This window comes from Psammomys obesus, unplaced genomic scaffold, assembly GCF_907164565.1.
Source record: "Psammomys obesus unplaced genomic scaffold, mPsaObe1.curated_primary_1811, whole genome shotgun sequence".
NCBI classification, from domain to species: Eukaryota; Metazoa; Chordata; class Mammalia; order Rodentia; family Muridae; genus Psammomys; species Psammomys obesus.
The window spans coordinates 3,291,168-3,317,595 of NW_026596057.1; the positions used below are offsets into that span (position 1 = coordinate 3,291,168).

General features: G+C 45.0%; 1 protein-coding gene and 2 non-coding genes across 3 annotated transcripts; 2 read left to right on the plus strand and 1 right to left on the minus strand.

The window, feature by feature from the left end:
* The first annotated feature begins 2,719 nt into the window (after positions 1-2,719).
* On the plus strand, positions 2,720-25,984 carry Lrrc52 (leucine rich repeat containing 52). Its single transcript, XM_055624403.1, has 2 exons — positions 2,720-3,344; positions 25,659-25,984. Exons 1-2 carry the CDS (start codon positions 2,720-2,722, stop codon positions 25,982-25,984), a joined length of 951 nt encoding a protein of 316 aa, XP_055480378.1.
* LOC129689527 (small nucleolar RNA SNORA17) lies at positions 21,820-21,948 on the plus strand. The gene has a single exon (XR_008722131.1). It is a non-coding gene; the product is annotated as a small nucleolar RNA SNORA17 (small nucleolar RNA).
* Positions 22,118-22,247, minus strand: LOC129689529 (small nucleolar RNA SNORA17). Its single transcript, XR_008722132.1, has one exon. It is a non-coding gene; the product is annotated as a small nucleolar RNA SNORA17 (small nucleolar RNA).
* Positions 25,985-26,428: the final 444 nt, after the last annotated feature.

The window sequence follows — 26,428 nt, forward strand, 5'->3', positions numbered from 1 at the left end:
TGTGTGTGTGTGTGTGTGTGTGTGTGTGTGTGTGTGTGTGTGTGTGTATGCATATGCATGTAGAAGCCAAAGGTCAGCCTCGAGGGTCCTCCCTTAGGTGCTGCCTACCCTGTTTTTTGACACAGGCCACTGAGACTTTCTGATTATACCAGGCTAGGCCGGCAGCAAGCCCAGATGTCCGCCTGTCTTTGCCTTCCCAGTGCTGTGGTTATGGACTCTTAAACATGGGTTCTGAGGACTAACCTCAGGTCCTCGGGCTTGCATGGTGAGGACTTTACTGACTGGGCCATCTCCCCAGCCCTCTCACAACATTGACTCGGCTATCAAGGTAAACAGTTAGAAAGAAGGTCCAACCTCTCAACGTTGCAATGCACCCATGCATGTTAAGGTTTCACGATAAGAATCCGCATAGCTTCCTCAGACAACAGGAATGACTGGGGTTGTAGCATGGCTTGTTTTTCTAGAGCTTTTCTATGAGAGAGTGTTTGTCACAGCATGGTCAAACAGGTAACAGCCCGGCCTGACGCCACTATCCTGAAGAAGTCAAGAGCGCTGGAAAATGGAATGAGGCAAACGGGAGTCATGGTTCCCTGAGGAAAATAAGATTCTAAGAGAGAGGGAATGGTGTAATAGGAAGGTGAAGGGACCTGGTGAAGTGGCTTGCTGGCTGACAGCACTTGTTCAGCCTGATGACCTGAGTGCAGTTCCCAGGACCCACGTGGTGGGAGAGAATTCCTGCAAGTTGTCCTCTGACTGCCATGGGCACAATGTGGCAAAACTGTGCCCACACACTTATACGCCACAAGCACACACATACATAAATTAAACGATGTGATTAAGAACGTTCTCAAAAAGGGAAGGAGTAGAAAGTCAGCAGGAAGATTCCGAGAGGTCTGGAGGTCAGCCAGTGACCATCACCCATGGGAACAGGCTGCTGGCACAGACGACCCCCACCTAATAAAGTGGATGCCCCAGGATGCCCGACCTGTGGCGGTATACCACGGTGGCTGTTAATATCATTCTGTAGACTTTCGTGTTCTAAATTTATCTCATGAGCAATGTTTTAAGACCTAGGGAGGGACTTGTTTATGTTTCTTAAGCATATTTTTTTTAATCATAAAGAAAGGTTGGCTTCCCTATCAATTAAATCTTGCTTCAATTAGTGCAAGTATCCTTTAGGTCATTACATTAAGTGCTTGAAATTCTGCTTAAAGAAGGTCACTTTCAATTTAGTAAACATCCCTAAATCATCACGTTAATTCTCGCCAGTCACCCTAAGAAATGCTGAGTCAGTAAACACAATCAAGCATTAGCTAACTAGCCATGGATCCACTTGGCTTTATTAATTTCTCTCTTGGCAGAGAAGAAAAGGGAGCAAACCATCAGAGACATTTACGCATCGTTCATTAAATAAATATTTATTAAATGCCTAGTGCCAGGCACTATGTTAAACTAAATATAGGTTTCTTTGAGTTATTAATATTCCCACATTATATATGTGAAGTTTTCTAAAGAATAAGGTACTGTTTTCCATAAATAAACCATTTTAATTCCCAAGATGCTCTGTCTTCACTTCTGACCTCATGCCTTCCCCCCCTGGAGTGAGTTGCACATACTAGAGAGAGCTATCAGACCCCTTACCTCTGAAAGACTGTGCTCATATATCAAAAACTTAATGAGCAGAAACTCAGACTAGAAGCACTAGAAAAACACTGTGTTTAAAGTTCTAGGAAAAAAGAAGAAATAAATGGTTCATATTATCACACTAGGTATTTTTGTGCTTTTGGGCATTTGGGCTTTGTTTTAAGGGGAGCAACATACTTGTTCAAAAAAGTCTTTTAAAAATATTAATGTGAATGAACACACACACACACTCTAAATGTAACAAGGATGTATACAGCCTATAAATAAAATCTTAAGAGTCCCACTTTATCAGAGAAATTCCCTTGGAATTTTTTACAAAGGAGGTAAACCCCTTTCCTATCTTCTAAAAACAACTGGCACCCATCAAAATTCAGAATCCTAGAAAAGGTCCACTCTGAAAGGTGATCATCAGAAAAGATGATGGGGCTGGATACAGACGAGATTTCCACTCTGAATCAGGGGGCTTCAATCTAGCCAAACCCTGACACCTCCATGAGGAGCTGATATGAACACTCTAAGCATGTATTGACACACGCATGTGCACAGTGCTCTCATGTGTCTCCCCTCCCACACACCTCCACATGCCTGGCTCCTCCAGAGGGCAAACTTACCTACATACACAAAACACCTCACCACCACCCAGAAGAAGAGATGAGAAGCCTCTCCCTCTGCTTCCCCACCCCCACCCCCAGTCTCCTGAGGCTGCTGACATCACAAAAGTGTCAACTGGCAACCTCATTGTCATGTGGTTCTCCCCTGGCTCCCCTTCACTTAAAAGGCAGGGAAAGGGTGAGACCTTTCAAGGCCGCCAAGCGGGCAAGCTTCCAACAACACTCCGGACTGAGCAAGCCAAGCGGCAGAGCCACCAAGCCGGCAGCAGGGCACTGGGCCTCTCGTTTCAACTTCTGTTCAGTTCTCCTGTAATGGAAAATTGCTTTACACAAAGCTAGAGTGTTACAGTTTTTTCCAGCACCCATCCCCTGCCCTGCCCCACCCCTCGGCAGCCTTCAGATCAGAAGGACAGCTTGTACCCGCCCTCAGGAAGGTAGAAGGAGGGGAACCGTGGCTTCTTACTATGTTCCTTGCTTCAGACCCTGGCCCCCAGTTGTTACTACTCTTTTCTTTTGGAATGGGGATGGCAGCAGGGTCCAAGTGTCCACAAAGTTGTCTGTGTCAAGACCAAGAAGTAGCCTGCACAGATTTGGAGCTAACAGAATACCCCAATGACATTCCTCTGAACACCCGGAGGCTATTCTTGAATAATAACAAAATCACTAGTTTACCAGCTTTGCAACTAGGATTTCTCAGTGACCTTGTTTACTTGGACTGTCAGAAGAACCGGATTCGAGAGGTGATGGATTACACTTTCATCGGGGTCTTCAAACTCATCTACCTTGACCTCAGCTCCAACAACCTAACTTTCATCTCCCCAAACAGTTTCTCAGTGCTTGGTAACCTGGTGCGGCTGAACATTTCAAACAACCCTTACCTGTTGTATCTTGACAAATACACCTTTGCCAACACCAGCTCTTTGAGGTACCTGGACCTCAGAAATACCGGATTGCAGACGATCGACGAAGATGCTTTCCAACACCTGGTGGTGCTAAACACGATGTATCTAAGTGGAAACCCCTGGAACTGCAACTGTTCTTTCCTGGACTTCGCCATCCACTTATTAGTGTCCCAGATGGAAACACCAGGTGAGGGATTGATTGAGAATGGGGAAAAGGATATGATGGAGGAATAGGAGGAATTGGTTTCTCAAAGGGTAAGTCAAGATGGTCGGGTGGGAAGGAAAGCTGGGTGAAAATACTTGAAAGCGTGGTTGTTTGGGCTGGTCCCTCCTTGGGTTGACTGGAGAGACAATAAGACTGTAGGAAAAGTTCTAGAATGAGAATTCATAGTTCAAACATGTCACCTAACAACTGTCTGCCTTTAGAAGAAAATAGCATTTCTCTGTGCCTCAGTTTCCCATCCATGAAACTGGTACATATTACATAATTTTCAGAACTGTAGCCAATGAAATGTGTATGTAAATGGTAAGTACTGTAATTGTAAGGTAACAAAGTAATCCAGGGATGCTGGGCTCCAATGGTAAACTGTCTTAATCTGATTGATGCGGTGACTGAATTTTTTCCAGGCTCGAAAATAAACTCAGCCATTCATAGGTGAGAGAGACTCCAAACAGACTAAGGGAAAGTTCCACAGGGTGAAAGAGGCACAGGAGCTCCAAAGACAGCAAAAGACAGAGGAGAGAAGGAAAGCCTTGGATAGGTCTATTTCAAAATACTGGCCTCTCAAGGAAGGAGAGACTAGGATGAATCAGGGGACAGGTCACAATGCTCAGTGACAGGTTGGGAGAGTCCAGCATTAGAGCCTTACCTGGGAAAGTTCCAAGGTAGTTGCTTGCACTGACCCAACCCTCTCTGCCATGGCTCCTTCAGTACCCCAATGCCTCACATCCTTTTCCCGGGGACTCTCTGTATCCTTCAACCCCAGGGAAGTCAGAGCTTCTGAGAGATAAGGCCCCTTAGAAAGGCTGGAGCCACTGGTATTGTCCCGCTGACGTGGCAGTTCCTGGCCAAGAATGACACTGCAAGAGCTAGTGGAGAGAGAGAATCAGGATGACTCCAAGTAATAATCAGCACTACAGAGCTCCCAGTGGCCATGTTTCAAAAAGGCCTTCCAGGCAGGAAGTACACCAGAGTGAAGCAAGCTGGGATTTCCAGACCAAATTTAAGGAGGCACTGACAATAAGCACTCAGAGCGAGTGCCCCCTTATCTTTTGTGCCCTGGGCATCTGACTCTACTGCCCAAACGTGCATCTTGACTTGTTAGAATGAACAAAAAGGAACTGTAACATTGTTAGAAATCCTCTCAGTAGCATTAAGAGTGAAGAAAATGTCTTCCCCTTCCCTGATAACCACTAACTGCCAAAGGTTCCTCAGGAAGGGGTAAGACCTTATGAGCCTCTCCCCGATCCCACCACAGAATGTTGAGTGGCCCAACCTTGTGCTAGTCTTGTATTATCCACCTATACATACAAATCTTTCTTGAGCAGTGGCCACCAGGTTGCCAGGGCAACCTCCTACCCTAGCTGACTACACCATGGCAACTTGCCTTCTATTCCGGCTTCCAAGCCTACTGTGCAATCCACCAGTCTTTCACCCCCCATACAATTTTCCTTAATCAAATTTCTGCTTTTACAGTTGTGTCTTCTCAGAATTTTCAGGCTGACTCCTTGACTTTTTTAATTTGGACCAAATTGAACAAGATTATAAAGCAGGTCTTTTTCACTGCATGTTTTCAAAGGCAGCAGAAGGCATAACTATCTTGCCAAGCTCATAAATCCTTCATAGATAAAAGGCAGACAGTTTTCCTTGACTGGCCAATGGGACCTACAGCTGGGCTGCTCATCCCCCTCTGCTGTCCAGAGGCCCAGAGGAAGCTTCCAGGCCACTTCTTGGAGAAATATCTCAGAAAACACCAATAGGCCAAGGCCAAATAAATCTCTGTAACAGGGACAGTTTTTCCTTGCAAGTCTCATTTTCTTTGCTTGGGTGTTACACCAAACTTTAAATAAATTTTGTACTATCAGCCTGTGGAAGAGCCTAGGATTGGTATTTTTAAGCTTGTCCATTGGATGAAAACACGGGCTGGCATGACCAAAGTCACACACGTTTAATAAACGTAAAGAAAGTGATTTCAAGCCAACGTCTGAGCTGTACTCAGTTTAGAGTCAGCTGGCAAAATACCTGAGAGAAAAACCACTTACTTCAGCTCAGAGTTCTGAAGATTCTGTGATCTGCTTTTGGACCTGTAGCAAAGCGATGTCATAGTGAGTGCCTGTGGCAGAGGAAGCTGCCAGAGGGACTAGGGTCCCAACACCCCCTTCAAGGGCATGCACCCAGCCGCACAAGTTCCTCTAACTACTCCCCTCCTCTTAAAGGTTCCTCCACCTACTAATAGCTGCAGGGAATAGGGATTGAACCTTTAACTTTTCTCAAGGAACTTCCGGAAGCTTGTTAGATCCAAACTACAGCAAGGTCTTTATGAGAGTGTACTATTTTTTAAATCTGAAAACCATATAACTATCATCTTATATCAGGTGAGTTAAAACATAACTAAGCTAGTTTTATTTCTTATCTGTGTACTACTTAGAACTCACAAAAGATCATATACTTTGGTTAACAGGTACTATCAAAAAGTAACTGCAATACTCCCTTTCCCCTCAGATTTTACATAATCTACCCAATCTCTAAAAGGAGAAATCTACTTTAGTTCTGGTTCTCACGTGGGTCTTATTCAATCCCATATCCATTCTCTCCCTCCTCTTTTTCTTACTTGCACAACTTTCACACACACACATTTAAAAAAATCATGAGCATACATGCATGTGAACACATTAAAAAAACACATGAACATACGAACGCAAAGAGAGGTATAGCCATGTACATATACGCATACCTACCTATAAATTACATCTCCATAACATACATACATGTATAAATGCACATGTGTCTATGCATGCACACACAAACATACACCAAGATGAACACACAGATAATTCACTAGAAGCCACTCACCCTTTAGCTATTGTTTAATGCGGAGGAGGCGTTATCTCTTTTGGCTCACCTGTAATCACTCTACAAGTTTGATGTTCCTTCACCTCCACGCAAACATTCTTGGTGAACTCCCAATTGCAAACTCTCCTACTTACATATGGTGAAGCCGGCATGTTCTAGAGCAGAACCCACGCTTCTCTCCTTGGACACCCACAGTTGAGGATATAGGAAGAAAGCAATGACATAAGCAGGGTAACCTGACTGTAAAGGAGAGCACAGTTCGTGAGTAAGTGCCTTTGACAGGAGAAGGTGCTGTCCTTTAGCATTAGTCCAGATGCTGTAGTCAAATCTACATGTTCCTCATCAAAGAAGTGAGGGGCTGGGAAGAGCTGAGTGGGTAAGAGCATTTGTTCCTGCGGAGGACCTGGGTTCAGCTTTCCAGCTCCCCGCTCTCAGACAGAAGCTAACTACTGTCTATCACTCCAGTTCCGCAGATCTGACACCCTCTTTTGATCTCAGCAGGCACTGCATGTGTGCGGTACACTTCCGGTACATGCAGGCAAACCACCTGCCCGTACATATAAAAAATAGTTTTTTAAAAAGCAGTGAAGTACAGCCAGCCATGATGGCACCTGTAGTCCCAGCGCATGGGGAGGCAGAGGCAGGCGGATCTCTGTGACTTTGAGGCTGACCTGGTCTCTCTACAAAGAGAGTCCAGGACAGCCAAGACTACACAAAGGAACCCTATCTTGGCGGGAGAGGAGGGAAGATAAAAGCAGTGAAGTAACAGATTTCTCTGCTACCACTTAGTTCATTGAAGTTCATCCCTTCAAGCATGTTTTGAGTGACCCCCATTGCCAAACAATCGCCAATGGGTATAACTAACCCAGGCTCTGGGGTGGACACAAAGATTCACACAACACTAGGAGAACAGTGCCATCATTATGTCCCCCAAGGTCAGGGGCACAGGAGAACTAAATAGAACTGAAACCAGTAGATGCCTTAGACATCAGCCTTGGCTACAAGTGACAGGAGAGCCACCATGCAGGCAGCAGAGCCCAGAGCAAAGAGCTCAGGTTCTCAAGAGAATCAGACTCGGGCTAGGATCCTAGCCTGCCACTTGCTATCTATAGGATATCAGAGAAGTCAGTTAACCTCTCTGAACTCCAATTTCTTCATCTTTAAGACGTGGATAATAATAGAAGCAACCTACCTAGGGCTGTCATGATGATGAAACAAGAACATTTATGCACAGCTATTAGCCTGGAGCTTGAGACTTCATAAGCATTCTGTAAACAAATGGTTGGTAGATGTAAGAGAAATGAACAATGCTATAGAGAAGATGTCAGCCAAGTGGTTCCCTGGACAAGAGGTGGACTTCAGGAGGACTCAGCACACAGAAGGCTGTATAGAAACAGGACTGTAGAGATGCAGGCAGGGTGCATAAAATCTGGAAAGGTGATTGTTAAGTCCTTGAATTTTAATCCATGAGGAAAGAGGTGAGGGGATTCCTGGAAGGAGTCAGATGCTAGATAAGTTGTGAACACAGAGTTCCGGACCCTGGAGAGCCAATCTAAAAGGCAAAAATCAAGATGTGGTTCTCTATCAGTGAGTTATGAGACTTGGGACTGGACCAGCAACCCCAAGCTGGCTGTGCCTGCATCACTGAGCCTGGATCTTAAAGTTCCACCCACAGGAAACCCCACTTCCAGAGGCAGATGCGGATGTGCCTCTTCTAGGTCAGAAGGCGAGCAGGTTAGTCCAGCTGTGGGGCAGCATAGCGTTGTGACTTGTGAGTGCTGAGCAGAGCTTTACTCCAATTCTCCCCAGCTGCTGCCTACTCCTGAGCTGAAATTAGACATAGGATGTTCACACCCCCAATGTCATGCCCTTGAAAAGGTCCCTGCAAGACTACTAACTTCTTGAGGAGAATAAGTATCCCTAAGCCATTATCGGCTCTCCTGTCAGAGGAAGGAGTGAGTTACTGGGCTCTCTGACTAGCTAAGATGAATTCTGCAACAGAGGAAAACCTTGAAGGAAGCAGAGGTCCTGAAAAGAAATGGAGGGGCCTCAAGAAAAGGCGTGAGGGTATGTCCTTCTCCTACATCATATCCTGGGTTCAGGGGACCCCCCCAACCCTAAAAGGGAGACTTACGGGAAACTGAAATGTTTTGTTCACCTCAACTCATCATAACGTTATAGAAAACAGGAATACTGAAACGGTCCCAAATTAGCAAGATGTTTGGCACTATTATCAAAAGTATTAGACAAAATCCTACAGTGACACTCTACCTACATGTATGAAAGTATTCAGTCTTACACAGTTGGCTTTCCAAAAGCAGAAGAGAGCAGAAATGGAATCATGTGATGATGCGCCAGGTGCCAGGCCCTCCTGAGCCCTGGTGAGCGCAGGGTTAAAACAGATGCATGCATTCTATCTCGTTTCTAACCCAGGTCAGCAAATAGGTGAACTCATTCCTGGCCGAAGCTGTAATTTTCCAGTCGTGAGTGCTATCTGAAGGTGAGAGTAGCAACTGAGTTCTTCCTGGGATATTTGTTTTCCCTCGTGGGGCAGGGTTAAAATATTTCTAGGATGTTCTCCACAAACTTACTCACTCAGCTCTGAGCTCCTGGGCTCTATCTACATCTGCCCTCCTTTTACTCCCAAAGTCTTACCCAAGGCAAACCAGCAGATGTTTCTACAGCACTGTGAATGCTTTATCTGTGATATCCAATACAGTAGCCATTAGCTGTATGTGGCTATTTGGGGTGCTGAAATGCATTTCTAATTGTTATTTCTTTTTGTAAAAATTTTTAATTTACTTATTTTATTAATTACAGCTTATTCACTTTGTATCCCACAGTAGCCCCCTCCCTCGTCCCTTCCCAATCCCACCCTCCCCCCTCATCTCCTCCCATGACCCTCCCCAAGTCCACAGATAGAAGTACTCCTCCCCTTCCCTCTGACCCTAGCCTGTCAGGTCTCATCAGGACTAACTAGCTGCAAAGTCTTCCTCTGTGGCCTGCTCCACCCTCAGGGGGAGGTGATCAAAGAGCCAGCCACCGAATTCATGTCAGAGACAGTCCCTGTTCCCATTACTAGGGCACCCACTTGGAGACTGAGCTGCCATGGGCTACATCTGTGCATGACTTGTAGATTATCTCCATGCATGGTCCTTGGTTGGAGTATCAGTCTCAGAAATCTGGTCCCTGGGCCCAGATTTTCTGGTTCTGTTGCTCTCCTTGTGGAGCTCCAGTCCCCTTTAGTTCTTTCTATCTCCCCCTTCTTTCATAAGATTACCTGCACTCTGCTCAAAGTTTGGCTATGAGTCTCAGTATCTGCTTTGATACCCTTCTGGGTAGAGTCTTTCAGAGGCCCTCTGTGGTAGGCTCCTGTCCTGTTCCCTGTTTTCTCCCTCTTCCAATGTCTGTCCCGTGTGCCTTTCTGAATGAGGATTGATCATCTTGCTCCTCCTTCTTGCTTAGCTTCTTTAGGTGTACAGATTTTAGTATGTTTATCCTATATTATATGTCTAATATCCACTTATAAGTGAGTATATATACCATGTGTGTCTTTCTGTTTCTGGGATACCTCACTCAAAATGATCTTTTCTAGTTCCCACCATTTGCCTGTAAATTACATGATTTCCTTGTTTTTAATTGCTGAGTAGTATTCCATTGTGTAAATGTACCACAATTTCTGTATCCATTCCTCAGTTCAGGGACATCTGGGTTGTTTCTAGATTCTGGCTTTAACGAATAGAGCTGCTACGAACATGGTTGAGCAAATGTCCTTGTTGTATACTTGAACATATTTTGGATATATGCCTATGAGTGGTATGGCTAGATCTTGAGGTAGCACTATTCCTAATTGTCTGAGAAAGTTCCAGATTTATTTCCAAAGTGGTTGTGCAAGTTTACATTCCCACCAGCAATGGAGGAGGGTTCCCCTTTCTCCACATCCTCTCCAGCATGTATTGTCACTTGAGTTTTTGATCTTAGCCATTCTGATGAGTGTAAGATGAAATCTCATCTTGTTTTGACTTGCATTTCCCTGATGACTATGGACATTGAGCATTTCTTTAAGTGTTTCTGTACCATTCAATATTCCTCTATTGAGAATTCTCTGTTTTTAGCTCTGTACCCCACTTTTTAATTGGATTACTTGGTTTATTGGTGTTTAACTTCTTAAGTTCTTTATATATTCTGGATATTAGCCCTCTGTCAGATATAGGGTTGGTGAAGATCCTTTCCCAATCTGTAGGCTGTCATTTTGTTCTGATGACAGAAGCTTTTTAGTGTCATGAGGTCCCATTTATTGATTGTTGACCTTACAGCCTGTGCTGTTGGTGTTCTGTTCAGGAAATTATCTCCTGTGCCAATGAGTTCAAGGCTCTTCCCCACTTTCTCTTCTAACAGATTTAGTGTGTTTGGTTTTATGTTGAGGTCTTTGATCCACTTGGACTTTAATTTTGTGCAGGGTGATAAATATGGATCTATTTGCATTTTTCTACATGTAGACATCCAGTTAGACCAGCACCATTTGTTGAAGATGTTGTCTTTTTTTTCATTGTATTGTTTTGGCTTCTTTGTCAAAAATCAAGTATCCGTAAGTGTGTGGATTTATTTCTGGGACTTCTATTTGACTCCATTGATCCACCATTCTGTTTCTATGCCAGTATCATGCAGTTTTTATTACTATTGCTCTGTAGTACAGCTTGAGACCAGAGATAGAGATGCCTCCAGAAGATCTGTTGTTGTACAGGATTGTTTTAGCAATTCTTGGTTTTTTGTTATTCCATATGAAATTGAGAATTGTTCTTTAAAGATCTGTAAAGAATTATGTTGGTATTTTGATGGCAATTGCATTGAATCTATAGATTGCTTTTGGCAGGATGGCCATTTTCACTATGTTAATCCTACCGATTCATGAGCACGGGAGATCTTCCCACCTTCTGATATCTTCTTCAATTTCTTCTTCAGTGACTTGAAGTTTTTTTCAAACAGGTCTTTCACTTGCTTGGTTAGAGTCACACCAAGGTACTTTATGTTATTAGTGGCTATTGTGAAGAGTGTAGTTTCCCTAATTTCTTTCTCAGCTTTTTTGTTTTTCATATACAGGAGGGCTGCTGATTTTTTTAAGTTAATTTGGTATCCAGCCACTTCAGCCCATTTGAATAGCCACACAGGATAGTGGCTCTCTTAGTGCTGGGGAAGCCATTTAACACAGAAGCCTTAAGCTGAATTTTTGGAATTCGGTATTGTGTTAGTTGGTGTTAGAGGGGGCTGTTGGTTGGTTGGTTGGTGCTTGTTTTGTGGCTTTTTGTTTGTTTGTTTGTTTGTTTAGTTGCTTGCTTGTTTTTGCTGTGATAAGATGCCTGCAAAGACAACCTAAAGGGGAGAACACAGTTGTTTGGCCTCATGTTTCAAAGATTTGAAGTCCACAGATGGGTGTCTCCATGGTTTCTAGACTTCTGGCAGAGAGATAAAGGAGAAAAGGACCCAGAACAGAGTGGCCTACTTCCTACAGTGATGCCCCACTTTTTAGTTGTGACTGCTTCCCAATAATGACCTCAGATTATGAATTCATCAATGGATTATCCCATGGATTAGGTCAAAGCACCCACAATCCAATCAGTTCCCAAGGGACCCATATCTGAACATTACATTGGTGATCAAGCCTTCAACATGAGTTTTGGAGAAACATTTGATACCCAAGCTATAGCAAATGTCCTCACAGAGAAGTGACCAGTATAGATATACCTTGGCATCAAAGCTCAAGGTTATTTTCCATCTTTATACTATTTTCTTGTTATTGGGCACACCAACCTATTTGACTCTAAAACATTTATTATATTCTTATGTGTACAAATATATATGAAGATGGTTGTAACACAGACAAAGAAAATCCTAATTCCTGTCTTATAAGACCATCTAGGGATAGAAGAGACATAAAATAGAATGGAAAGCCAGAAAGCCCTGCCTGGTTGTAGCAACACTGCTGGGTGACTTTAAGAAAGCTATTGAGTCTCACTTTTCTTGTTTTTAAAGTAAGGGAACAGAACTTGAAATTCTCAAAGATTCCTTGTATCTGGCAGGCTTCAGGACTAGATAGAAAGATAAGACACTCATGATAGAAGAGAAAAGTGATGCTCAACAGATAGGATCCCAGGTAAACAAGTTGTTAGAAAGGAAAAATAAGAAGCAGGAAGCCTCTGACTCTGGTACCCATCTATTCCCTGTGTTAAGCTCCGCCAACTTGTCCTCCATCACAAGGGAATCAGTGTCCTACTCTTTCTTCCCAGGCCTGGCACAGCCAAGCAGAGGTTTTTAAACTAAATGGGCTTAAAAATCTGACTCCTTGAGATTCTGAGTCATTGATCGGCCAGTGCAAGTTTCCTTAGGCTACTTCTCAGAAAGACGATGGCAGCATCCTATGTTCTAGAGCTTCTGGGACTGTTTCAGCTGGAGGATGAATTAATTCTCACTGAGATGCTAATGGGTAATTATGTTTTGAAATGTCTCCCTCATGGGGCATTTGCAGTTTAACAGGAAATAATCAGAAATCAAGACTTCAGAAAGTGACTGGCTGCCAGGGAGTGGGGCGTTTTAGGTCCCCTGTGTCGACTCTTAAATTGTAGTCCTTAGGCTGTTCCAGTTGAGCCAAGTGGTGGGGCCCAGAAGCCAAGGAGGAACCTGGGCAAGGTTGCCACAGAGATGGGTACATAAGGCAACCAAGGGACATCTGTAGCAAGCAGATGGTTTGGATCATGTGCTGCTTCAGGTCCAAGTCATTTTGAGGGCATTTTGAGCAGAGAACATCTTAGTTTCATTCTGTGGCTATTTCATCCTGTATCCAAGCAGCTATAATAGAATAATGGTCCCATTTCAACGCACCAAGCACAAAGTCATCCTCAGCTGTGTCAAAACTTAGATTTCCGGAATGAATCTAGGTCTTGCGCCATTTCAACTATAAATGTTAACTCAACTCCAAGCTCCTCCATCAGAGAAACTGAAATAAAGACTAGAGGCAGAGGTAGGGAGAGGAGTTGAGAAGAAATGAGTAATTTCTATGCAGCAGATGGTTCAAACATTGTCAACTGCTCTGCCAGCCTGGCTGTCATATCTTACAAAATGCTCCCTGGCCTTGGTGTTAGAAGATCATTGTCCTAAGGACAGTGAAGGGGCGGAAAAGGAAATAACTAAAACACTCGAAAAAAAGTGTAGCCAGCCAGTTGATCTGACAGGCTTCCTTACTCAAGCCAAATGGGATCTATTAAAGTTGTCTAAAGGTTTTTCAATCAGGGAAGCACCATGGTTCACCACGTGGCTTCTCAAACCACCTAACAAACTTGGGATTCTGGAAGACAGCAGTAAAGGCTGGCCAGAACAGCCAACCTGAGGATCCTCATTTCCACAGATAAAGAGCATCTCACCTGGAGGAGCCCAGCATAATGGATGCAACTAGAAAGCAAGACAAGGGTCCATTCCTAAAGGACCCTTAATCTGAAGACTGTGCTTTTGTGTATCATGTAAAGCCCATGAACACTAGAAAATAACACAAAGTCTGATGAAGATAAAGTGACCAATAAATATACATTAAATGAATGAACAAATTAGAAAATAAAAGGAAGGGGAAAGAGAAGGATAACTCCTAAGGTTTAACTTGAACAATTGTGGGAAATTCACTGAGCTACAACACTTTCCCAGTCATCTTCCCATCACCATAAGGAAATTCCTGACATTTCTGACTTAACATGTTGGCTCACAGTTTGGGAGGATTTAGTCCAGAATCAATTGGCCCCATTGTTTTAGTCCTATGATGAGCTAGCACGTCATGGCGGTGACGCAGTTCTTTTCAGAGCAATGGGAATTTGTGGTCCAAATAGGTATGAGCCAAGAATTGAAGGTACTAGACACTCAATGGTCACTAGAAGCCAACCCAAGACAGTGGCTCTCTAGTTTATTGACTTATGCCTGCATGAGAGTATAAGCAACATAAAAGTAAACCGTATTAGGGAAAAGTGAGAAATTAAGGAAGAACAAAGGGAACTCTTAAAGCTAAAGATTTATTGCAGGAAGAAAAGAGTCAGGGAAGTTCCCCAGAGCCAGTGGGGAAACCTGAATGGATGGCCACTGAACTGCCTGTGGGGGTAGGGATTATAAGATGACAGAAACTGGACAAAGACCAAATGATTTCTGTTGAGATTGTTTAATTCTCTGAGCATTTCAGAAGCCAAGTCAATTAGGGGTGACACACGACATGTTCTTATGGTCCAATGAGGGACTCCTCACCCAGTTATGGGTAATTGATGCCTCTCTGTGTACACCTCTGACTTCATCTTTCTTAGCTGTCTTCTTAGCTCACACATCTTGACTGTGTGTTAGCCATTTAGTGCATACTTTATGACCTTGTAGGTGTTACTAGACTTACACCTTTGATGGAGTCTAGTGGCTCTTAATAAAACTATGTTCTGATGGTTTTTACAGTTTTACCATGATAGTCTAGGTTGGATGAGATTCCCCCCCCCCACCTCGTCAAGTAGATTTTTAATGAAAGATGCAAATATTTCAAAACCAGGCAATACTATCCAGGCATGTACCATCCAAGCTCGTAGGAGACAGGTTAAAGGCCAGAGTATTTCTGTGAGTTCAAGGCTAGTCTGGTCTGCTTTACAAATTCCAGGTCAGTCGAGGCTACACAGTGAGGCTACACTGCTGTCTCAAGAACAAAACAGACAGCAGTATTTTGGAGTGGAGTCTTTTACTTGGTGGTGGGATATTTGCCAGGTAGATATGAGACCCTCAGTGTGATCCTCAATACCATATAAGTCTGCCATAGTTTCGCCTGACTAACCGTGAGCCAAAGGAAACCCTTCTCAGAGCTTCTGGGATGCGACTATGGTCTTCCGTGGTTGCTTCACATCCAGCTCTGAGTCTACAGTCTGTTATAGGTGGAGGTTGTGTAGAAGCCATATCTACTTAAAATTTACTCTGCTGCAATCGTCTTCTATAGCAGGAAGACTACATGAAAGGCCAACAGTGCCTTGTGTATGTTTTGGGGGAAAGGGCTTGGCAGGAGTGAGTCAGAGCCAGCTGGAGCCTGCAAATACCAACTTTGTCTTCCCAGCCTCTTTTCTGCTCAGCTTAGGTATCTCACACCTGGATGCAAGTCCTGTGATTTCCCATTCCTAGTGTTCCCAATGCTCTTGAAGAGAGGTTGCCAAGGAGGCTAAGGGCAACCAGTCCACCCTTGAGTCACTGAGCAGCAGGTCCTGTGAGACAATGTGTTCAGAAGTTCAGAGTAAATAACAGGCCATCAAACACACGTGTGAGGAATCACTGTCTCTGGTGATCACTGAACTCAAATGAAATGAGACCAGCCAAGGGAAGAAGGTTTAGAAGACTCTAAGGGGCAAACGCAGAGGCTCCAGGGAATGTCATCTTACTGCAGAGGGACATAACTCAAGAAGCGTGCTGGGTGTGAGCATATAGGAGGAAAGAGCAGAAAGAAGCCAGCGTCTTCAAACAGCAATGCACTGAAAGACCCAAAACTCTCCATGATATTTAACTACCAGGTCCCTGCCATGAGTCCCAAGTCAGGGTAGGCTATGGAAGGTGCAGGAGAAGAGTACATAAGTCTCCTTTCTAGGAAGTTTGGTTGTGGAAGTATACAAGATGATAATCTAAGCAGACACAAGAGTGTTTTCTAAGGAAAAATATAGATCCAACCCTTAATCTGTTAATTCAGAAAGAAACAGGAAAGATTCTGAAGTCAGGGGAAAGTAACTAAAGAGAAGAGACTCCATGATGAGGGAGAAAATGGTCCCTAGAAACAAGCACTGGTCCCTTCTCTGTCCCTTGGAACTGTGGAGAAGGAAAGGAAGGAAAGCCTAAATGTGGCAAGGGAAACTAAGGAATTGACTCACCTTGAGAACTTACACTTTGCTTTGTGAGATGAAGGTCAAGGACTGACTTTCTTACCGTTTCACGCGATGTTTTCTATGATACTCCCAAGCCATCCAATGAGAATAAATCTTCTGTTCATGAAATTTCCAAGTCCTGGTTGAGCTGTAAAGCTAAGATGGGCTCTGCTGCTGCTGTTGTGTTGGGGATCAACTCGGGGCCTCACACAGACTCGGCAAATGATCTACCGCCAAGCTACATACTCAACCAAGAACTGCCTGCCTTTTAATTCTGCATCTTTCCCTTAAAAACTTCCTGACTGGGGTTAAAATATATATATATATATTCATGCAGCCTAGTCTTCTCATCTGGAAAATAAAGGAGTCCCTATTCCCTTGTGCTGTTGTGGAAGTTAAAGGAAATAAATCCACATGAAGATGTCGGAGCTGCAGTCGGGAATGCCGAGCAATGCTAGCCACTGCTGTCACTTCAAGTGCGGACCCATGTCTCTCGGTGATGATTGTGAGGGCTAGCGGCACGCGGAGGAGGGTCCGGTGGTGGGTGTTCACAGACAGAAGCAGGGTAAGCAGGCATTGTTCAGCTAGGGCTCCATGCCCAAGGAATGTGAGGAGCCAGAGCTCCTGGGGATAGGACGTAATATCACACTAAGTAAAAAAAGACTGAATGCACTGCCTGGCCCTTAGGTCATGACTTCTTTTTTTCATCACGTCCTGAAAAATCTGGTCTTTTTCGCAACACAAAGGAATAACTGATATATCCCTGATACATCTAATTAAAATATAGCTAAAATTGGAATTAGCTGGATGTGGTGGTTTATACTTGTAGCCCTAGCCCTTCGAAGTCTGAGGCAGGAGGACTACAGAAAATCTAAGGCTAGCCTGGCCTACAAAGTGCATTCCAGGCTATTCTAGGGTACAGAATGATTCAAATCTGTCCCAAACCAACCAACCAACCAACACAGACTGGAACTGACGTCACATTAGACAAACCCTTGCCAGCCTCAATTTATTTTCTTGTAATAGCTAAGATTCTCTGTTCCCAGCCTCTGTCCAAGTTGAAATATGGTATTGTTGCCCCCAAGTGACCGTTATTGAAGTGTAAGAAGCTAAGCCTAGAGCCTGAGTACCTGGGCCTACCACCTTTGAAGAGTCATGCTGTGTGGAGTTGACATTCTCACATGAGAGGAAGGCAGCAAGCAAACATACAGCCAGAAACAACTGCTCTCAAGGGATGGAGTGTGGTCCTGATGTCATCATGGCTGGGCAGATGCCTCAGATCAGGCCGTCTCCAGCTGGTGGCTTCTGAGAACTAAATAGAGTAAAGGAGAGCCATGGAAACATGAAGAGGTAAAGGAGGGTCTTTCTAGACATGGGGATGAGCAACAGTGAGGACGCTTGGATGGAATGCGTTAGACGTACCAGAAAGTGAAAATGAAGCAAGGGGAAAAGGAAGGGAATGAGGAAAAAAAACTAATCAGAAGCCAGACCACACAGCAAATAAGCCACAGAGGTGTCTGATTTAACTCTAACGTGACAACGGGGCTGGAAGGGTTTTTGGCCGGGAAGTAACGTGCTTTGTGATTGACAGTTGGCTCCCAATGTTGTACGGAGGAAAGATTGTCAGAAAAGGAGGAGTAAGTGAGGGGGGATGCCGGCTCAGACCAGGGTAACACTGACAGAAGAACACTAAGGATCAGGACATGTAAGAGTGAAGGTGGGATCCACATTGCATATGCCTTGAATAAGGGGTGCGAGAAAGGAGACCTCTGTTTCTTCCTGGTCCTGTGGGGGAGTAGTAGTACCTTTCACTCCTAAATCATTGTCAGTTGGGTGTTATCCATGCGGCTGCACCACAGGTGTACCCACTGGCCAATCTGGTGAGGTCATTTTCTCAACTGAAGTTCCATCTTCCAGAATGACACTAGCTTATGTCAAGTTGACATCAAACTAGCCAGCACAGACTGACTGTATGCAAATACACACACACACACACACACACACACACACACACACAAGCAGTTTGTAGTCTAGTGAACCCAGCTTAGGATGTCATAGCTAGGTGATGAGGAAATAGCACTCGAGTAAGCAAAAGTAGAGCTTGTGTAGGGAATAGGAGGTTCATGAGAACTACTACTCCCCCACGGGACCAGGAAGGAGTTTGAGCCAGACCTGGTGGGGCTTGGGAGGCTGTGTTGAGAAGATCCCAAGTTCAAAGCCTGCCTGGACCACAGAGAGACTGAGTTTGCAGCCTGGGAAAGCTAGTGAGACTCTGCTTTAAACAACAGGTTCAAAGAGGCTAGACATCTTGTTCAGTGATGAATGTTTCCGGGTGTTCACTAGGCCCTAAACTGAATCCTCAGTACTGCAGAGAGGAAAGATGCTGGGAGGAAAGGAAAAGAAAAGGAAAATTGGTGGCGATGTCACTGCAGGGATGTCCTCAGATTCCATCCTCCCTTTGTACCCTGACCACCTCCTTCGGGCTCAACCACCACCACCATCACCATAGCCCAGACAGTCTATTCCCTGAGCACACAGTGAGGCTGGGTGTTCATGGGAACCTGCCCAGGGCCTGCTTCCTTCCACACCAAACACCTGCACATCTGAAGTATGGCCTCTGCCTGAACCATGATCTTTTCTGCAAGGAGAAAGTTCTTTGAGAAGGGACCCTGAGTTTCAAAGGGAGGCTTCAAAGCCTTTTACAACTAACGTGTGGTTCTGAGGCACAGACTCCCTGGTTCCTGCAAACACCTGGTTCTGGAAGACATGTTTACTGCCTATGAGTACGGTGCTGTGTGCGGAAATAAACAAGGGGATAGTTTGTTTCCACAGGAACCATTTGCAGGTAGTTAAATATTAATAACATCTGTAATTGTGCCTGAGAGTTTTAACTGGGGCAGATGCTCGGGCCCACTGGAGTCGTATTGGAAAAAGGGACATCAGGGGGCCTAGACACACATCTATAATGTGAACGATGCCCCTTGGAGTGGGTCAGAGCAGAGCGTTGGTAGCCCTGTGTAAGGAAGGAGGGATAGATACACAGTTAATTCATTCCCTAGCCTGGCAATACTTAACACTACCCTCCAAGCTGCTTCAGAGTAGGTTTTACAGCTAAATTTTATAAATGCTTCATGTGATACCTAGCATACATCAAATATGCCACTATCAGTACACAGGTACAGAATCTCTGAAGTCATCAAATCAGACTAGAAAAATAATATATTACTAACAAGCTAAGAAAATGGATTTAAATAATAAACAAAAAGGCAAAAAAAGTGAAGAAATGGTACATGAGATAAAGTAAAACAAGTAACAAATTACTAGATACAAAACGTCAATGGACTGACAACAGAAAGTTTTACTAGCTTGGGCAGGAGAAAATCTCAGCTAAGTTGCTCACAGAAATATATATTAAATGTAGAAAAATTGAAACACTAAAAGAATTGAAAAAGATAAGCAATGCAAACACCAGCCAAAAGGAATTCAGTCCAGCCACACTGTGGTGAAGGTACTCTTTAAAACAAGAAGCTTTACTGACAGAAAGAACTATTAGTCAGTAACTGCAAGGCAACAGTTATAACTTTCAATGTATCTTTTTAACATAGGTTAAAATATTACAGAGCTATATGGAATGGTGACTTCTTCCTTTTTTATTGTTATCATTTATTACAATTCATTCAATTTGTATCCCAGCTGTGGTCCCCTCCCTCATCTCCTCCCAATCCCACCCTCCCTCCTCCTCCTACCCCTATGCCCCACCCCTAGTCCACTGATAGGGGAGGTCCTCCTCCCCTTCTATTTGAGCCTGGCCTATTAGGTCTCATCAGGACTGGCTGCACTGTCTTCCTCTGTAAACAGGTAAGGCTGCATCCCCACCCCCAGGGGAAGGTGATTAGAGAACCTGCCACTGAGTTCATGCCAGAGAAATTCCCTACTCCCCTTACTAGGGACTCCACTTAGAGACTGAGTCTATGAGCTACATCTGAGCTAGGGTTTTAGGTCCTCTCCATGCATTGTCCTTGGTTGGGGTATCATTCTCTTCAGGGCCCCCAGGGCTCATTTTTTTATGACTCTGTTGGTCTCCTTTTGGAGCTCTTATCTTTCTGTCTCTCACTTCTTTCATAAGATTCCCTGCACTATGTCCAAAGTTTGGCTATTAGTCTCAGCTTCTGCTTCAATACCTCGATCAGTAGAGTCTTTCAGAGGCCATATGGGGTAGGCTGCTGTCCTGTTCCCTGTCTTCTCCTGCATCCAATGTCTATCGAATTTGTCCTTCTGAATGAGGATTGAGCATCTTCCCTAGCTAAAACAGAGAATTCTCAATAGAGGAATATCGAATGGCAGAGAAACACTTAAAGAAATGTTCAACATCCGTAGTCATCAGGGAAATGCAAATCAAAACAACCCTGAGATTTCACCTTACACTCATCAGAATGGCTAAGATCAAAACCTCAAGTGACAATACATGCTGGAGAGGATGTGGAGAAAGGGGAACCCTTCTCCATTGCTGGTGGGAATGTAAACTTGTACAACCACTTTGGAAATCAATCCGGCACTTTCTCAGACAATTAGAAATAGTGCTACCTCAAGACCCAGCTATACCACTCCTAAACATATATCCAAAATATTCTCAAGTATACAACCAAGGACATTTGCTCAACCATGTTCATAGCAGCTTTATTTGTCATAGCCAGAATTACAACCCAGATGTCCCTCAATTGAGGAATGAATACAGAAATCGTGGTACATTTACACAATGGAATACTACTCAGCAATTAAAAACAAGGAAATCATGTAATTTACAGGCAAATGGTGGGAACTAGAAAAGATCATCTTGAGTGAGGTAACCCAGAAACAGAAAGAACACACATGGTATATACTCACTCATAAGTGGATATTAGCCACATAATATAAGATAAACATACTAAAATCTATACTCCTAAAGAAGGTAAACAACAAGGAAGACACTAGGGAAGGGTGACTTTTACATAAAGGTTTTGAGTTAGAATGTGTCTAGAAAAGGTAAAATTCCTTCCTGAGGGAACTAATAACCAATAGACGAACAAGAACTGAGAGATCATCTGTATTTATAGATTAAGAAATCAGCAAGGAAGATTGGGAGGTGACTCAGTGGGTAAAGACTCACTACACAGGCATGAGGACCTGAGATTGAATCCCCCTGTAGCCATGTATAGCAACCAGACATGGCCATACATTTCTCTAGCCCAGCACTGGAGGGCAGAACAGGCTGATTCCTAGGGCTCGTTGGCAGCCAGCCTATCCAAAATGGTGGGCTCTAGGGTGAGTGAGAGACCCTGTCTCAAAATATACAAGGTGGGCATTAATAGAAGATGTCAACCTCTGGCCTTCACACACACACACTCACACCTCACACACACACTCACACACATACACCCAAACATAAAATGTAATTAAAATTAAAAGTCAGCAAGGGTGTAGATCTCTATATTAACACAATCTAAGGGATGTTAAACAGAATAATGTACTAAAGAAAGATAAAACACATACTTTTCGGAACTAAGAAAATCTGCTACAACTGGCCTGATGCTAGACCATAATCCAAACTAATAAAAAATTTCTAAGGATTTTCAAAATGACGCAACGTGTTTCTAACCTCAGTAGGATTTAACTAGAATCCAGTTGTCTTTAAAAATTACTAGGAAATTCCTGCCCCTGGAGGTGTGGCAGATGTGGCTGTGTCACACGCATGTCAGAAGGCAGCAGAGGGGAGAGCGGCTATGTCTCTCCTCCGTGTTCTGACCTGTGAAGATCTCAATGATTAGTGGCCTAACATTCCCTGAAAAAAGTGAACCTGAGACAACCACCATGAGTGGCTCACTCTCCACAGTGGCCCATGGACCTAGGTGGGGCTCTTCTAGTCTGTGGCCCACTCCCCACCCTGGGAGCCGGCCTGGGCCTCTGTGGCCCAGGCTGGTGGTTGTCTCAGGTTCACTTTTTTCAGGGAATGTTAGGCCACTAATCATTGAGATCTTCACAGGTTAGAACACGGAGAAGAGACATAGCCGCTCTCCCCTCTGCTGCCTTCTGACACGCGTGTGACACAGCCACATCTGCCACTCCCAGGGTGGGGAGTGGGCCACAGACTAGAAGAGCCCCACCTAGGTCCATGGGCCACTGTGGAGAGTGAGCCATTCATGGGCCCGGGAGAGCTGGTTCTACCTCTTGTCTGCTGTGCTGTGGCATCAGCAAGGGAGAAATTCCTCTCCCCTCCCTTTTGTCCTTGCCACCAAAGCAGTGGGTGGGAGGGAGGGCTGGCCCCAACAGGAGAGCTGGAAAACTGGCTCTGCCCCTCACCTGCTGCAGTACTTGGGGGAGCAGAGCCTATATCTCACCTGAGCACAGTAGAGCTGATCTTGATTGCAGGACTTTAGTGAGCTGGTTCTGAGGGTGTGAGCATGGGAGCGCTGGCCCCACAACTTGTCTGCTGGGTAGTACTGCAGATGAGGGAATGATGCCCTTCGCCCTTTTCTCATCCCTCCCCACCTATGACAGGTGGGAGAGCTGACCCTGGGTCATGAGAGTGGGAGAACTGGCCCTGTCCCTCTCCAGCTGCAGCACTCAGGAAAACAGGCCCTGCACCTTGCCTGGACAGTAAGATAGAGCTGGCCCTGTTAGTGGGGGTTGCTGGCGAGCTGACCAGCTCAGGTACCTTAGGCCCAGGTCCAGGGCTTTCAATTCCCCCACCCCAACTTCAATCAACCGCATTGATGAACTGCTGGAGTGCATGAAGGCAGGTCCTTTAGACCCCAAACTGCAAGATCTCCATGACACAGGGCAACAACAATATATCTGAGAGCCCCAGTGATGTTCCGGTATTGATAGAGTAGCAGAAGCCAGAGGCCTCATATTCGACCAACAAGTCATCGAAGTGAGCATATGCAAACAAAGAAAATGTGGACAAAAGGGTATATTGTGACACACTACAGTTTCCACAAGGACATTTTTTCTCTCTGTTTGAGGGGGGGAGGTTGCAAGGGTGGAGGAGGGGGTATGAGGTGAGAGAGAGATGAGTGGGATCGGGGTGCATGATGTGAAATTCACAAAGAACTTATAAAAAGTTTTTAACGTAAGAAAGAATTCCTAAAAAAAAAAAAAAAAAAAAAAAAGCCCCAAATACATTTCAGATAGCAATGAACAGTAGCTCTGATTAATAATAGTATTGATCAGATATACTTTAGATCTTCAAGAGTAAAACTCTTCTGGCAGCATCACACACAGGGTAGACCATGGCAGGTGTATTATATTATATTATAAGGCAATGTTGTGGATAAGTTCAGTAGGGGAACAAAGGCATGTCCTCTGACCTATGAGGCCTGGTGGCTGCAGAAGGTCTTGTAGGAATAGAGAAGCTTAAAGGTTAGTTCTTACAGAAGGGGAAGAACTTGACAAAGTGAAGACTGAAGAAAGAGGCTGTTGATGCCCTGAGTCGTATGACGCAGCTAGCGACAGATGAGGGCCAGAGCAGGATGTGATGGTCAAGGTGTAAGACATTTAGACCGGTGCAAAAGTGAGCTATCAGGAGAGCAACAAGGGAGAAAAGCTGAAGGGCGCAGATGCTGAGAGCCTGGACAGGTGCTGCGGGTGTTATTCTGAGGCTCACAGTAGGAATCACAGGAACCTTTTCACCACGTATCTAGGAAGAGTCAAACCTGGGCGAGGCGGCCTGGTGTTTGCGTGTGAAGTGGACCCTAGCTGGTAAACTTGGGAGCATAGATCAGGGAGACTGGGAGAGAGGCTCAACCTTGACAGTGATGTGATGGGGGAAGGGGAGAGCAGGAAGCTGCAGAGAAGCCCAGACCTCCCTCCCAACAGAGCCACCCACATCTCTCACTCGCACAGCAGCCTAACAATGCATTAAAATCGCTGCCTAATTGCTCCTTTCAAAGTTAATGCTCTGAAATAGGGAAGTGTGTGTTTAATGTTTAGTCTCATCTCTGCCACCCAAGCCCCGATTTGAAAGCCAAATCTCTTTTAAAAATAGCATAAGATAAACCCCTAGACACAGCTCCGACCCTCAGAATCCCACGTTTTCCTTTTTCAGATCTGTCTTTCTTTGGATATGTGGCTGGCAGTTTGAGCAGGTGACCTGGGAAACCTGTCTGGATGAAATGGGGGGGGGGAGCTTTGGCAGCTTCCCCCTGGCTCCATCCTTGAACTCACAGGCAGAGGCCAGGAAGGCCTTCAGTCATGAGGCATGGCCGTTGTTTCTGCCCCTTCATCTCCACAGCCTCTTTCCCACTCCTGACTATTGGAACAGGTTGTGCCACAGGGGTACCCTAGCCATATTCAATCTAGCAGGAACCAGCTTTCTCTCCTGTCCTCAGCAATCACTGCAAATCATGAAGGTGGCACAATCTTTGCACTGGCTTCCCCTCATAGGTTTACAACCTCCCCCGACAGCCGGTGAGCAGGACCATTTCCTGCCGACATCCCAGTTGTAACTTTCCTACTGGAACACAGAAGGAGGGGTCAGGTTCGTCCCCTTCTGCTGCTCTTTCCAGGCACCCACACCTACCTGGCAAACCCCTCTATAATTCTCCTACCGCCAGCTTCTGTTAGGACTTCCTAGCCAAGCCTACTTCCCTAATGTCCTTGTCACCAAGGACCTTAATACCACCGAATAGCTGCATAGTTCCTACCCTAAAGTTAAAAGGAGCTCCTCTGTTATGTCCTCTGGTTATAACTCCCATGTCTACACTCCCTGGAACAGCTCCGTCCTAGTCTCCTGGCCAAATCCCTGGAGTTATCTAGAACCTTCAAGCTGTGACACTTCCCAAGTCTCCATTTCCTTGTTTATGAAATAAAGAGGAGACTGTTCTGTGCATCAGGATGGTTGCAGGCGTTACATGAGATAAAATGTGTACGGTAGAAGCTTGGAGGATAGGAGTTAGGCGGTGGTTAACTGTGGTCATTGGAAAGCCTGGCCTTGCCCCTGAGCCAGAGCTTACCGATTCACCATGCTGGGTAGTCACCTGGGTATCTCTCCACCCAGCACCAGACTGGTAGAGTGCGCAGAGCTAAAGCTCCAGGGCTTGCCCACACCTGACAGAGCAGCCTGCCTTCTCTCCTGTCATAATCATAATCGCTATTTTCTAAGCTTTTAGTGTATACATTTTATCCCATGTAACATTTCCAACCTTCTTGCTGCATGTGATAGTTTCATCTTCATTTTATAAACAAGGACATGGAAACTTGGCAAGTTTAACTAACTACCTACATGTTGTGGCTTGGGCTTATAAGGTGAGAAAATAAGGACCCAAAGAGGACGTGAGGTGTCCTGCCAAAATCTGCATGACTAGCAACAGACTGTTTTGGGGTGTGGGCCTGAGACTCTGTATTTCCAACAAGGTCTAGGTGACACCAGCACTGTTGTGGCCCATAGGTCACACTTTGAGCGGTGAGCTCCAGACACCCCTTCCCTTTGGCTTGGGACACTGGGAATCCCGCTGTCTGAGCACCCTGCCTGCTGTGTTTTTCCTCATAGATGGTCAGATCGCCATGTGCACAGAGCCCACTGAGCTGAGGGGTTGGCCCATCACGCGGGTGGGGAACCCACTCCAGTACATGTGCATCACACACCTGGACAGCCACGACTACATCTTCCTACTCCTCATCGGCTTCTGCATCTTCGCCGCGGGCACTGTGGCCGCCTGGCTCACCGGGGTGTGTGCGGTGCTCTACCAGAATGCCCACCGGAAGTCCAGTGGGGATGAGGAGTCCCCACTGTCCGAGGAGGAGAATAGGTTCGCCAACCAGATTTTTCGAAGCCACACTAACTTCAGACAGGGTCGTTTCCCTCAGCTGATCTAGCTGTCAGAGACCATTACCAATTGTGCCTTCCCTGGTCTGGCTCCCTGCTTTCTTTCTTGCCCTCCTGTCTTGCCACCGCTATCTTGGAGACTGAAGCCTCCCAGGAAAATGAACGAAATAAAATATTTGGTGGTCATTTCAGAGGCTGGTCCCTTCCTGCTCGGCCAGCCCATGCACACTTCCTTGAGCTCAGCAGGATGGAGTAAAACAACGTCCAGAAAGGTTGCTGGATTCATCCAAATAGCCAGGAAGCCCACCCTAAAAGCAAGTAGACTTGCGTTTAATTGCTATGTCTCAAAAGCAAGTGCTGGAGAGACATGAAAAAAAAAATCCAGGAGATAAGATCTTTCTCAAAGAGTCAACAGTCTGCAGGGACGTGAAAAGCACTTTGTGGCCATGTTACCTTCACATGCCATCCCATAGTTATCTCAATGATCAAGTGAT

Coding starts and splice junctions, on each gene's coding strand:
- Lrrc52 (XM_055624403.1), top strand. CDS start 2,720: ATGTTCCTTGCTTCAGACCCTGGCCCCCAGTTGTTACTACTCTTTTCT. Junction 3,345..25,658: donor GTCCCAGATGGAAACACCAG/GTGAGGGATTGA, acceptor TTTTCCTCATAG/ATGGTCAGATCGCCATGTGC.